This window comes from Musca domestica, unplaced genomic scaffold (assembly GCF_030504385.1).
Source record: "Musca domestica strain aabys unplaced genomic scaffold, Musca_domestica.polishedcontigs.V.1.1 1, whole genome shotgun sequence".
NCBI classification, from domain to species: Eukaryota; Metazoa; Arthropoda; class Insecta; order Diptera; family Muscidae; genus Musca; species Musca domestica.
Genome location: NW_026712114.1, coordinates 51,278,859 through 51,294,101, shown reverse-complemented (window position 1 = coordinate 51,294,101; position 15,243 = coordinate 51,278,859). Strand labels below are relative to the sequence as shown.

General features: G+C 35.2%; 1 protein-coding gene across 1 annotated transcript in view; it reads right to left on the bottom strand.

Moving 5' to 3' along the window:
* Positions 1–7,303: 7,303 nt before the first annotated feature.
* The window catches only part of LOC101899471 (chorion peroxidase), a 29,756-nt gene continuing 21,816 nt past the window's right edge, over positions 7,304–15,243 (bottom strand). The window contains exons 9-10 of the mRNA XM_059124016.1: positions 7,515–7,677; positions 7,304–7,449 (exon numbers count right to left, since the gene is read on the bottom strand). Of these exons, the coding sequence (XP_058979999.1) occupies positions 7,410–7,449; positions 7,515–7,677 (203 nt within the window). The 3' untranslated portion in view covers positions 7,304–7,409. The remainder of the gene's footprint in view (positions 7,450–7,514; positions 7,678–15,243) is intronic.

Genomic DNA, 15,243 nt, shown 5'->3' with positions numbered 1-15,243 from the left:
ACGCTTGAACGTACCTTTGCATGATATCTGGTTATTTGAATAACCTTTAACGAATTTAGCTGAAATTTGCATGTTTGTTCTCTTGTTTTTTTTTTTCTATTGAATTTTCTTAAGTCTTTTCTGTTGTTGTTTGTTTCTTTTTTCCTCCATAAGAAAATACAAACTCTATCAGTGGTAACAAATATTACGCCACAAGAAAATCTTTGGTTTTTCTTTGTGTTTATTCTTTTTTACATTTTTCTATACTCACAATGCGCACTGAGGAGAAAAAAAAACACCACGACAAAACCAGCCGTTTGTGAAAAAAATAAAAAAAAAAAAATATTGTTGATAATTGGGTAGTACGTTGCAGGCCCATTGAATTAAATGAATAACTCTGTCCGTCCGTCTAGCCAACCTGCATGACGGGCAACACAAACAGCCTGGCAAACCAATATCCACAACGACATTCATTGACGTTCATTCAATGCTAAGTTAATAACCCAGTTCTCTCAAATGGCGATGCGATTCCAAGTGTGAATATTTTTGTTTTATTTCTTTTCGCAAAATGTGCGATTATTTCTTTGAAGAAATGAGCGACAAGTTCGTTGAATGGATACTGTGACGCAGTCGGCCAAGAAAGGCAATCCCCATTATAGTTGGTGGTGTTTGCTTTACCATGAAGAAAAACCAAATAGACATTTAGAACCTAGGCATTTGTTTAAGAGGTGTGTGTGTGTTTGTTTGAACCACATTTCAGTTGATTTATTGGTGTTATTGCGGTTTTTGTTCTACACCTCGCTTAGGCTGATTTATTGGCAGTGAAAAGGAACTTTTTTGAGATTCTGTTCATCATCATGGAAATATGGATATATTAAGTTTGGCATTTCGTTTGTATTACCTCGTTCAGATATTAAGTATGGCTAGATTTTAAATTCTAATTAAGTGGTATTGTCTTTAAAAATAAAGAAATGTGTCTAAAATTGACACATGAATCTGTGGTCATCTAAAGTGAGCCAAGTTTTCTTCCGGATATGCATATGCATTCTCCCTTTCTAGAGAGCTTAAATTAGATGTCAGAAAAATACGGACAAACGCTATGCATTACCAGTAAGCTAACAAGTAATGAGTTATTTCTATAAAAACGTACAAATGTATAATTTATAATGAATTCCCTTGTGATATATTAATTACGAATGTATATTTCTTAATATCCACTTTATGGAGATAAATGGTATGTTCTGAGATTTAGAGTAAAAAGATCGAGGAAAAAAATTATCAAATAAATAAAATATTTTCGGCTTTTTATACCCTTAGCCATATGGTCATTTGATACGACCAAAACGTGCCCATGAAAATGACGGTTTTAGACCCTAGGTCTCATTGGACCAAATCCGTTTCAGGACGTTAGGAATCGATCAGGCAATATCCGCCGTCCGCCCGTCTGTCTGGCTGGTGCGCACGATAACTCTCGAAGGGAGTATCCGATTTGATCCAAAGTATGTACATTGTAATATTATTATCAAAATTAGATCGAGTTCGGAGATGAACAATATCGGAGTCGATCGATCCTGGTACCTGCCCCAACAAAGGTCGATATGTTAAAAAAAAAAAATATTTCACTGCACCGAAAGATAAAGGATAATCAGATTTTGCTTCAACTTTGCAAATCCTAATATTCACATCAATACTAGTCAGGTGCGAAAATTGACAATATCGGTCCACTCCATCATGTACCTCCCCCACAAATTTTGATTAATTTGATAATTCTTATAAAATATGTTGTGAGAGTACGTTTGTCTCCAAATTGCACAGATCGCAATATTTTTATTAACAGAAGGTCTGGTGTGAATATGGTATACATTGGTCCACTCCTTCTGGTACCTCCCACACAAAAGGTCGAAATTTTCAAAACCATATTTTTTTTTTGCATAGAAAGAGAAATTATAACCCGATTTTGCTTCAACTTTGCAAATCCAAATAGTTGCGTGGTCAGGGATGAAATATCGGTCCACTCCACACCCACAAAGGGTCAAAATTTTAAATAATTACAACTCTTATAAAATGTGATGTAAGAGTCCGATTGTCTTCCAATTTCATACATCCTACTATTTTTTATAAACCCAAGAACTGGTAGTAAGACGGAACATATGGGTCCACTCCTTCTGGTACCTACCCCTCAAATGGTAAAAATTTTCAAAAAAGTACATATTTTTTGCACAGAACGAGAAAGGATAATCCGATTTTGCTTCTACTTTGCAGATCCTAATATTTACATCAGTACTAGGTCAGGTGCGAAAATGGACAATATCGTCCCACTCCATCAAATACCTCCCTCCATAAAGGGCCAAAATTTAAAATAATTTTAATTCTTATAAAATGTGAAGTTAGAGTCCCATTGTCTTCAAATTACACAGATCACAATATTTTTATTAACGGAAGAAAAAGGTGTGAAAAAGAAATAAATCGGTCCACTTCTTCTGGGACCTCCCCCACAAAGCGGCCAACATTTTCAATGTCCATGAAATTCCTAAAACGCAAAATTAACATCCAATTCAATTCAGACTTGGCACATCTCAATATTTCCATCAACACAAGATCTATTATAAAGATGGTAGAGATCGGACCATTCTTTCTGATACCTCCCCCACAAAGGGTCAGAGTTTTGAATAACCAAAACGGTCAAAATAAGCATCATGTTCCCTTTATATTTCACACATCCCATAATTTCTACCAATACAAAATCTACTGTGAAGATGGAATATATCGGTCCACTCCCTCAGGTACCTCCCCCACAAAGGGTCAAAATTTTGAACATCCATGATGCTCATAAAACTTAAAATTAACATCCGATTCCATTCAGACTTAGCACTTCCCAATATTTCTATCAACGAAAGATCTGTTATAAAGATGGTAGAGATCGGACCATCCCTTCTGGTACCTCCCCCACAAAGAGTCAAAGTTATGAATCACCAAAACGTTTATAAAATCCGAAATAAGCATCCTGTAGCCTTCATACTTTCCACTAACACAAGATCTGCTGTGATGGTGGGATATATCGGTTCATTTCTTCTGTTACCTCCCCCACAAAGGGTCAACATTTTGAATATCAATGTAGCTCATAAAACTCCAGATTAACATCCAAATCTATTCAGACTTTGCACATTTCAATATTTCTATCAAAATAAGATCTGTTAGAAAGATGGTCGAGTTCAGACCCTTTTTTCTGGTATATCCCCCACAAATTTGAAAGTTTTAAATAACCAAAACGATTATAAAATCCGACATATGCATCCGTTTGCCTTCATACTTCACACGTCTTCACAAGATCTGCTGTGAAGATGGGATATATCGTCCACTCCTTCTGTTACCTCCCCACAAAGGGTCAAAATTTTTAATACTTTTATTTGTCATATATTGCGAAAAAAGTCATCGATTCTTTATAAATTGCTATATCCAAATATTTCTCTCAACCAGAAACCTGAGATGAGTGTGGAATTTATGATTTCGCATAAAATTGGATGTTCGATTTTCCTGTAATGCCCATACCAATATTTTTATATGTATTAGATAATGTATGAAAATGGTATACTTCGGTCGACTATATCTGGTACCTCACTCACATTTTAACATTTTCTAATAATTATCACATATCTCATATAAAGTGAAGAGAGTAAATAATTATTTTGCATTTAGCCCCAATATTTATAAATATGTATGACTATTTTGCATTTAGTTAAGATATTTATATAATATTTATATATTAATGGAAATTTTAAGAAGAAATTCGTTTAAGTGGAGTTTTCAATCTATGTCGACAAAAGGGATCAAAAAGACACAACGCATGTCTTTTATATTTAGCCACACATTTACAATAAGCTGGATTCATTCTGTAATTAATTAAAATTGTGTTGTCCGGTGTAATTAAGTTCGTCTCGAAAGAGAAACAAACAAGTAAGACAAAATAGTAGTCTCTTCTGGTGTAGGACATAACAAATTCTACCCCAGTCAACACAAACAAAACTTAGAATAGCACAGATGTTCATTTGAGTTTGGTTTTTCCTACTAGAAAAACGTTGAAATTTAAACAAATTGTCTTGAGGTCAATTGATATTGGTCACAAAAAACGTATGTTCTTAACAAATTACTATTGTTCTGAGATTTTTTTCGTTAAGTTTTTTAGTTAATTCTTTTAATAAATTAAAACAAATATGGGCAGGACTAATGTTTTTTGTAACATCGCTAAATGACGTTTTTTTTTTTTTCATTTACATATGTTGTGTCATATCTGTGGCAAATATTCACTAGTCAGCAATAAAAAATATCAAGCGATTTTAAAAGTAAGAAATTGTTTAATTTCGTCAAAATTTGGACCAAGCTAACACCCGACAAGGTTTAGAACTTTTTGGGTTTATGGTACCAATTTTACCATCGTAGCCATTATTAAAAAAAAAAACTGGTCTTATCTACTCGCCGATAACCATGTTAAGTCAACTACATTAGCATCCTTCTCGTGATAAGATTCACATAAAAGTGGTTCTATAAAATTAAATACTTTTCATAGACGATGTCATAAACATACACATTTATTGCAGAATTCACTTTTTCAACTCATTCACGTTCGAACCCTGGAAATGCGTACCTTCGAACTACACAACAAGAAAAAAAGCAGTATGTTCGGGCGGGCCGAACTTTAAATACCCTCCACCATTTGGAACGAATTTGGAAAATAACAAAAAATAATAAAATCCGTTAAAAACGATGTTAAAATCTTTAAAATATATTAAATAACCGTTATTTTGGGGTCTATACCTATATCACCTACCTATATCATAAGCCATTACAATATTCAAATACGGAACTTGAATAAAAAATCATGCGAATAATGTAGCTAAAATCATCAGTATACCGAATATAGGGAGGTACCGTTATATCGGGGCTATACGAAGACCTGGACCCGCATAGACAATTTTCTGTAACAGGCTGTAGTACCTATTAGGAACTTCAAACACGAAATTTGAAACATTGTGACGATTTTACGTAAAATATTCACCGAAAATATTTTACCTAAAATCGTCACAATACCGAATATATTTTAACGTCGAAAAAATGTCTCTGCAACGAACCCACTCGTTTACCCTTAAAGTACGGACTGAAGAAAATCCCATATCACCCATCTACACAAGTGGTAAACCCTTTATTTTTATTATTTTTTTTTCTTGTCGTTCAACCAATAAAAGTATTACAGAATTTTGTACCTTTTTGTATTTTATAATCTCCACCATACTATGGAGGGTTTATTAACTATTCCGTTTTTAACTCCTCAAAATACTCATGTCAGACCCAACAAAGTATGTATATTTTTCTTCAGCGTAAATTCTAAGTCGATGTCCATCTTTATGTGTGTATGTTATAATCAGGCTATCTTTCGAACGAATTGAGATAGAAGCATAAATTTTTGCACGTATGTGTATTTTGCCAGTGGGCAGGTTAAGTTTTTAAATGGGTCATGTAGGTCCACGTTTTCATATAGCACCCATATAAAGGTTCCTCCCAATATATTTTAGCGATATTTTCTACCGGAATAATTTCAATTTTTTTATTTTAAGTTCGTAATAGATACTACAGCCTATGACAAAAAAGTGTCTATGCACGTCCTCGTCTTTGTGTAGACGTCATTTAACGATACCTCCCTATATTTGTTATATTGATTATTTTAGTGACATTATTTACCGGAATTGTTTTAAATTTCGCAGTTGAAGTTCGTGGTTGGTACTACAATAATAAAAATAGCAAATTGAGGTCCTCGTCTTCGCATTGCCCCATATATGGGTACCTCCCAATATTCGACAAAAATAGCAAATGGAGGTCCTCGTCTTCGCATTGCCCCATGTATGGGTACCTCCCAATATTCGACATTTTGATGAATTTAGCGACATTATTAGCATAATTGAAGTTCGTAATGGGTACTACAGCCTATGACAAAGAAATACTTATGACGGAATACGTCTCCGTATAGTCCCCATATAAGAGGTTTATTTTGAGAGGTATTCTTCTACGGATTTTTATATTCTACAACACTATGTGTTGGGGGTATTATTATTAGTTTGAATGGGCCAAAAATTATGTAACGCCTCGAATAGAGCCCTATTTCTTTTGGAGATGATCGCACAATATTTAGGGGTTGAAATGGACCAAAAACTGGAAAATTTCATGTTTTTGCAGTTGCTCTACAGGTCACAATTATGGACCAATCGAAGCGGAACTTAGCATGGGGCTAGAGCTTAGGGCTGGGCAGAAGTCTTCCAATTTTGATGGTCAACGGGTAATATTTAGTGGGTGAAATAGACCATAACATTTGTGTTAAATAAAAGTCAAATTTTCCATTAAACCGCAATTATTTTTTATCCCGTCGAAATCACAAATAGACGAAATGGTCAATTCTGGCCGTTACGTAGATGCCGATAGTAAATATATCGGATATATAGCCAAATATATACAATGTATATATACAAAGGAAGGGGATATTAGCTAGAATGCTTATATCTCAGGAATAGCTTGGCCGATTTTGATAAATGTTGTCAATCCAGAATGCCCTCTTGGCATAAAAGCATAAAATCGAAAAAAAAATCTCATAAAAAGATGCCAATAATGATGTTAATATAGATTTTGTAGTATTTTGTGATATTTCTTATTTTTTATCGCATGCGATTTTTTCAATTTGACTTATAATATTTTGTAATATTTTTTCACCTTACAACACAGGTTGGGGATGTTATATAAGTATTGCAAATATCGTCCGATCCTCACGAAAATTTTCACAAGGGCAGGGTTAGGCTCAGAAGGGCTAGGTCTATCGTTTTCAAAGATGTCCGCTATATATTTAGAGGTTGAAATGGGCCAATAACTAAAAATATTCCTGATTTTGCAGCCGTTATAAAGGTCACAAATAGAAACCAAAAGACACGAAATCTCGCATGAAGTTAGAGTTAGGACAGCGGGTCGAATGGACCACTACTTTTGTGTGAAAAAATACCAACATTACTTACAGGCGATATCCGAAATACACAAAAGGTGAAATTATGGCTTTTTTATGCTGATTTCGTTGACGAATATAGCCAATTATCGTAGACAAGGGGCCTCTTGCGTTTGGAGATGATCGCAAAAAATTGATCACACAATTGAAACCAATCAGAATGACAAAGCTAATATACCCTCCATAGAATGGTGAAGGATATGCAAACAATTGACCAAGTTAAATATAAGGCTTTTAAGTTAAAGACTAGAATTAGGCAAACAAAATTGAGCTTAAATGAAACAAGCATTTTTTATTCTTTAAAGATGTATTTATTATTAGTATTACTCTATTATGGCATCGTTATATTATTACAGCAAAGAATATATTTTCGATATCGAAAATTTAAAAAAATTTAATTTGGCTTATTTTCATTACAGTTCAAAGTGAGATATCTGAAATAAAAAAAAATAAATAAATAAATAATTGTGAACTGCCAATAAGTATAAAATTAACCTACTTCTCTGAAATTTCAAATATATCCATCCGTACAAATTTCAAATTCGAATTGCGGCATATCAATTCAGCTCCCGTCATAGATTTGTAATTTATTAAGTTGATTTCATCATTGTATGCATCAATTTTATTTGGATCCTGTTGAGAAATTTGGGCAAATTGTTCCGCTGGAAATGAAGAAAGAGAAATGTGTGAAAATTATTTAAAAAAGTCAGTTGTCCCTTCAACAGTCAGTTGTCCTTACTTCATTTTCTGTGCAAAATTTATAAATTTACCGTTTTAAAAAAATATATTTAGATAAAAAATTTGTAAAACTTAATCAGCAGTCTACCCTCCTGAAGAAATCATTGAATAACATACAGGCTAAGATAAAAAAACTGCAACAAAGTCAAACGCAATAATTTTTACATTTTTTTTTAAATGGTATTGAAGCATCAAATTTTGGAATAAGTATAGATTTGTTCGAATTGATCACCTTTGGCATGAATTATGGCCTTCAAACGGCCAATGAAACCGTCCCACGCTGGTCGAATGTTGCTCTGCGGTATTTTGGCCCATTCCCGGCGAAGCGCTTGCTTGGGGCGATCGACACTTTGGTATTTTTTAATGCCAACCTTGCTTTCCAGAATACTCCAGGCACAATAGTCCAACGGATTGGTATCTGGAGATGCTGCTAGTCACTGTGCACTGGAAACGAATAAAGGAACCCCATTTTGTAACCATTCTTGGGTGGCGCGGGCTAAGTCCTGTTGGAATGTCCAAGGTCTGTGGACTAAATGTTTGCGTGCCCAAGGCTTTAAAACACCCACCAGAATATTTTCGCGATAATATTCGGCATTTATTTTGATGCCACGGTCGATTAATACGAGCGGAGAGCGACCATCGGCTGTTATGGCGGCCCACACCAAAACCATGGACGGCGCTTGAGTTCTGGTGGTCAACCGAAGGTGCACATTTTCTGCTGTAAACACGATCATTATACCCTACACCACAAGGTGGTCAGGGTATTATGTCTTTGTGCATTTGTTTGTAACAGGCAGGAGGAAACGAGATAGACCCATAGTTCCTTTTGATGATCTGCATAGAATCACATTCTGAGTCGATTTATGCATGTCCGTCTGTCCGTCTGTCCATGTATTTTCGTAAACAAAGTACAGGTCGCATTTATTGCCCGATCCAGATGAAATTTTGCAAAGATCTTTTGTTTGGCCCAAGGACGAACCCTATTGAAATTGGAGATAATCGGTCAAAATTTAGATATAGCTCCCATATATATCTTCGTCCGATTTGCCTTTTATTGTGCACCAAACCTGTAATATCAGCCCGAATTGTATGGAATTTTGCACATACAAATTAGGCCTCTAAATATGTATGCCAAATTTGATCGAAATCGGTTCATATATAGCTATAGCTCCCATATATACTATTCATCCGATTTGTTATTTTTGTCCAACGCCGCCGTAATATGCACTCTGTAACAACAATGTTTGGGGAAATATATCAAATACAGCTCAGAAATACATTTGCTAAATTTTATCGAGATCGGTTCAGATTTGGATATAGCTCCCATATATAACTTCGTCCGATTTACCTTTTATTGTGCACCAAACGTCTAATATTTGTCCAAATAGGATGGAATTTGGCACTTACGACCGAATTGAGTCTAGAAGCTAGTATGTCAAATTTGGTGAAGATCGGTTCAGATATAGCTATAGCTTCCATATATATTATTCATCCGATTTATTATATTTGTTACCCACAACCGTAATATGCACTCCGTAACAACGATATTCAGGGAAATTTATCAAATACAACTCAGAAATATCTTTGCCAAATTTTATCGAGAACGGTTCAGATTTGGATATAGCTCCCATATATATCTTTATCCGATTCCAAATTAATTGTGCACCAAATGGGCAATACAATTCCGAATTCAAAAGATACAAATGCTTCGGCATATTAACTCCTTTGAACTTTAAATTATAATTATAATCATAGCGTGTATGATTGAATTCTCCCATAAAAACTTTTAATTGTTATGTGAAGCTCTACTTAATTAACAAAGTGGTGTAGGGTATCATAAAGTCGGCTCCGCCTGACTTTAAGACTTTCTTTACTGGTTTTGTTTACAAACTGCTGGACAACGAATGTTTTTTCATCGGATAAAACCAAATTCGGCAGTTTACCACTTTCGGCCAAGCGAAACAACTCTTTAGCTCTTTTAAGTTATTTTTCGGCCTCTGCTACGCGGGTTTCGATCAAGTCGCTTTACTTTACTTTTCGAACAATTTCCGCTGATGTTGTTGTTTTCTTCCGTCCACTTCCTTGACGTCGGCCTACGCTACAAGTATCACGATAACGAGCGATGGTACGAGACCCAAAAAATGTATTCACATTTAAATTCTGGAGTGTTCTAACGATAGCCACTTGTGGTTTTCCAGCCAAATATAAAAAAATCACACTATCACGCTTGAATTCCATCACGAATAACTTTTTTTCTGAAAAAATCTCGTTAAAATGCTTTTGTACGTTTGTAAATGAGCTGCGGCTTAGAAATAACAGCAGTCTGAAGTTGGTTGCAATTTTTCATCTCACCTTGTATATGGTCATATTTTTTTAATTTAATGGCTACAAATATTCCTTATAAAATGCTTCTTGCTAAAACCCAATCTTTATTTATTTTCCTAAAAACGCCCAGGTGTCTTTGAAATTTAAGCACAAAGATAATGGGGATATACAAATTTAGATTTAGAAATTTAAATAAAATCAAAGTGTTTCTCATACATATTAATGAGCATGATTTTGATCATGATACTCTTTTTTATGATACATACATTGGAACAATGAAAACCAATCCATGACCCCAACAGAATTAGTTCTACTTTACAAATAAAAAATTCAACACAAATTTCAGAATCTTAAACTGTTAACTAATATTGAACAATTCAATTATTTCAAATTTTTTCTTTGATCATTGGTAACTTTGTCAGATTTTTACTCGTCATGTTGTATAATTTATTGCAACTCTATATTAATAGCGAAAGAGAGAACATGTTAATTATTTTAAATGGTCATAGACACAGAAATCCACATACAGTCAATCGCATACATAAGTATGTATGTTTGCCACTATTTCGACCAAACACCTGTACGTAGGTGCAATCGAAACGTCATCTGAATGCTGAATGGGAGAGCTAGAGAGAATGGAATCGCGGATGTTGTAGATGTTCAACATACAACTTCAATAGTCAACTGTGATGGGTGTAAGGTCTCCACGTACATAGACACTGACTTGCTGGCTGACTGGCTAGCTGACAGCTAGACAGAAGAGTCGAGTGCATTAAAACATGACAAACGATGGTGAACGCAAAATTGACACGATCAAAATCTATTGGCGTCAATTTCATTTCAGTGTCACTTTGTCTTAAGCATGCAATATCGAAAAAAGATCGCACACATGTTCGTATATTTGAAAACAAATAAATTAAAAAACAAACAATCTAATTGAAAGAATTAGAGCAATGGATATTAGGGTGGTTCAAAACTAATGTGTAAAAAATGAGTCCCAGGCGAGAATCTTGACATTTTGCATGTGGATCAATGTTTGTTGGTAGGGTTCAGATAAGGCTCGATTTTCAAAAAATTCGTATCAAAAATGTACAAAAAAAAACACTAAATTTCGTACATTTTGGTATTTTACCATTTGGTATAAAAATGAAGTTTTAACAAGTAAGCAAAGGCTACAGTCGAGCGGGGCCGACCGTTGAATACCCTACAACACTATACAGTTTATATAGGCGAAATACTCGACAGAATTCCACAAGATATTGTGACAAATAATTAAAGACAATCAGGTTTCGTTCTTTAATTTTTGAATAATAGCAACTTAAACTAGTTTGCTCATTTCCAATTTATTGGTAGATGTTGCACGTAAATGGTCTTCCTAGATCTGGAACCAATATTTCCCAAAGACCTATAATCTCTCAGAAGTGGCAAAAAAAAATTAACATTTATTATTGGTTTTTGACTGAAACGCATCTATATGAGATACAGACATTCTTCAACGAAATAGTCAGAAGTGCGTCTTTCCTGTATTTGTGAATATTCACTGGAATGGACATTTTCGTATTTTGTCTACAAAAGTTGGCAAACTATTTCACACATTGAATATTTTTGGATGGCCATCCAAAACTGCTTGGCTTTTGCAATCTCCGGTAACCCCCATTCAAATGTGCGTGATGATCGGGCGATAATTACGACCTGCTGACAATTTTGCAGTTTTTTGGTCCATTTCAACCTCTAAATATATGGCGATCATCTCCAAAAAGAGGAGGCTTCTTTTCTGACCCTCATCTTATCCCCATGAAAAATTTCGTAAGGATCGGGCCATAAATGCGATCTGTATGTGATATCCTGATATCCTAACTACTTAGTTTTGTTAGCTGTAGAAATATTACCAAATGTTTAATTCAAAATGAAAATATGCCAAAAATATGACAAAATTGAAAAAATGTGCGAAAATTTTACAAAATCAATATTTTCATCTTTAGAGAGATATTTTTATGCGATTTTTTTGACGTTTTTTCTTTCCTGCCAAGAGGCCATTCTGAATTAATGGGAACTGTCGAAATCAGTTCAGCCGTTCTCGACATAAAAGAGATCTTTCAAGCATATCTTCTTTGATAGACAAATATGTCGCACATATTTTGCTATATATCCGATTTGTTGGATGTTAACATTAATGTAAAGATCAGAGGTAACCCTGTCATGGCTTTGTGATTTCGCCGGGATTTAAAATATTCGCGGTTTAATGAAAAATTTCGAATTTTTTCAATACAAAAGATATGGTCTATTTTACCCGCTAAATATAATCCGATGACCACCCAAATTGGTAGGCTTCTTCCCCGCCCTAAACTCTAGCTACATGCGAAATTCCGCGTCGATTGGTCTATAATTGCGACCTGTATAGCTACTGCAAAATCCGACATTTTTTCAGTATTTGGTCCATTTCAACCCCTAAACATTTGGCGATCATCTCCAAAAGAAATAGGCTTCTATTCTGACATTAACCCCACCTACATTTTAAATTTCGTGAAGATCGGGCCATAATTGCGACCTGTAGAGTGATTACAAAATAACATGGACAGACGGACGGACGGACATACATAGCTAGATCGACTCAGCTCGGCGAGCTAGGAAGATCCATATATACTTTCCTATATGGGAAACCAATATTTCGTGGTGTTACATAATTTTTGTCCCAATCAAACTTATAATACCCCCGACACATAGTGTTGTAGGGTATAAAAATAGACTTGATATAAGTAGGTGTTTGTACTTAGTGTAAGAACTGTACTAACTGGTACTATATTCGGTGCAATTTGGTTTTATTTGAACGGATTTATCTGGAAATATAAAATGTTAGAATTCGGGTCTCTGCTGGTGGATAGAATTAGGATAAATAATTGGGTTTGGAAATACATTCAGCAAGCGTACGAAAAATACTAAATGGTACTAAATTTGATATTGCGTGAACAGATAATGCTCGAAATCTGTATATTTGGCAGTGATCCTAATGTATGTAGAGTTGTAGAGTTGAGATTTGGTGCTGGTTTTGGAACTACGTACTAAAAAGTAATAAATGGTACTTAATTTGGTATTTTGATAGGGGGTTAACTTGGTTTGGTTGACACAAGCTGAGAAGATTAGGAAATTTGTACTAAAAAGTACGAAATGTACTAAATAGTATTAAATTTGATATTTGAGGAAATAATCAACCTAAATATCTGACATTTAGAGTGATAACAGCCTTTGATGTTGTGTAGGATGGACAAACTAAGGGGTTATTTGAAATTCTAGCAATATGTGTACCAAAAGTACTAAAATATACTAAATTTTTGTACCATTGAGCATATTGTGAATGGATTGTGGTAAAATCTTAAAATTTCGTATGTGAGTCAATTCTTGGAAATAGGGTTGATGTAAAGAGGTGTTTTTGCAAATATGTACTAAGTGTAAGAACTGTACTAAATGCTACTAAATTTGGTACAATGTTGGTATTGGGGTCACTGCTGGTGGGGTTGGGTTAAGATAAAGAGTTTGGATTTGAAATTCATTCATCCATCATACCAAAGGTACTAAATAGAACTGATATTATATGAAATTTGAAATTTGGTCGCTGTTAGTGTATAGGATTGAGAATTAAAGTTGGTTTCGGAAATGTGTACTACAAGTGCACGAAAAGTCCATATAGTTTGATGTTTGGTACAATTCGGTATTGGGTGACCAGATAGTGCTTAAAATCTGAAATTTAGTACTAGGATCGCTGTTGATACGTAGCCTGGACATATGAAGGTGGTTTCGGAAATGTGTGCTGTAATTGTACGAAAAGTATTCAATGGTACTATGCAGGGTTAGATGAAAAAACTACAGCCAAATTCAAACTGCTGCCATTACTAAGCCACTTGTCCTACAGCTGTTAAAATTATTCCAGTGACGGCTCATTATATTGTTTACAAGCGTACAAAAGCATGAGAATTTTCCAGAAAAAAAGTTATTCGTGATAGTGTGATTTCTTTATATTTGGCTGGAAAGCCACAAGTGGCTATCGTTAGAGCACTCCAGCATTTAAATGTGTGTGTCTCGCACCAATGCTCTTTACCGTGATACTGGTAGCGTAGCCCGACGTCAAGGAAGTGGACGGAAGAAAACAGCAACATCAGCAGAAATGGTTCGAAAAGTAAGAAAAGTTCGAAAAATGGCTCGTGAGCTGATCATATCGCAATATTCCATTCGGCAAATATTGAGCAAAAACTGCAAGAACTTACACCGCAACACAAAAGAAAATAGACTCTAAAGTTGTCTCGCTTGGCCGAAAGTGGTGAACTGCGGAATTAGCTTTTATCCGATGAGAAAACATTCGTTGTCCAGCAGTTTGTAAACAAAATGATCATGTTTACTTGTTAAAGAGGTCAGCCAAAAATGTGCACCTTCGGTTGGCCACCAGAGCTCAAGCGACGGCCATGGTGATAGTGTGGGCAGCCATAACAGCCGATGGTCGCTCTCCGCTTGTATTAATCGACCGTTGCATTAGAATAAATGCCGAATACTATCGCGAAAATATTCTGGAGGGTGTATAAATGCCTTGGGCACGCAAACATTTTGGCCGCAGACCTTGGACATTCCAACAGGACTCAGCATCATCGCATTCAGCACGCGCCACCCAAGAATGGTTACCAAATGAGATTCCTCGCTTCATTTCCAGCGCACAATGGCCACCAAATCTCAATCAATACCAATCCTTTGGACTATTGTGTCTGGAGTATTCTGGAAAGCAAGGTTGGCACTAAGAAATACCAAAGTGTCGATCAACTCAAGCAAGCGCTTAACTGGGAATGGGCCAAAATACCGCAGAGCAACATTCGGGAAGCGTGTGAAGGTTTCATTGGCCGTTTGAAGGCCATAATTCGCGCCAAAGGTGACCAATTCGAACAAATGTAAACATATTTTAAAAATTGATGCTATTTCCGTAGTAGATATTTAGGATGTTGTTAAATATGTACCATAATTTTTAAAAAAGTACTAAGTGGTACTAAATTTGGTATAGGGAATATTCAAGTAAATTTTGTGGTCTCTGGTTGAGATATCGACGTGGTTTTGCAATTTCGTACCATAATTGTACGAAAATACTGAATGGTACTATATTTAGTATTGGGTAAAAGGATTGTATCGAG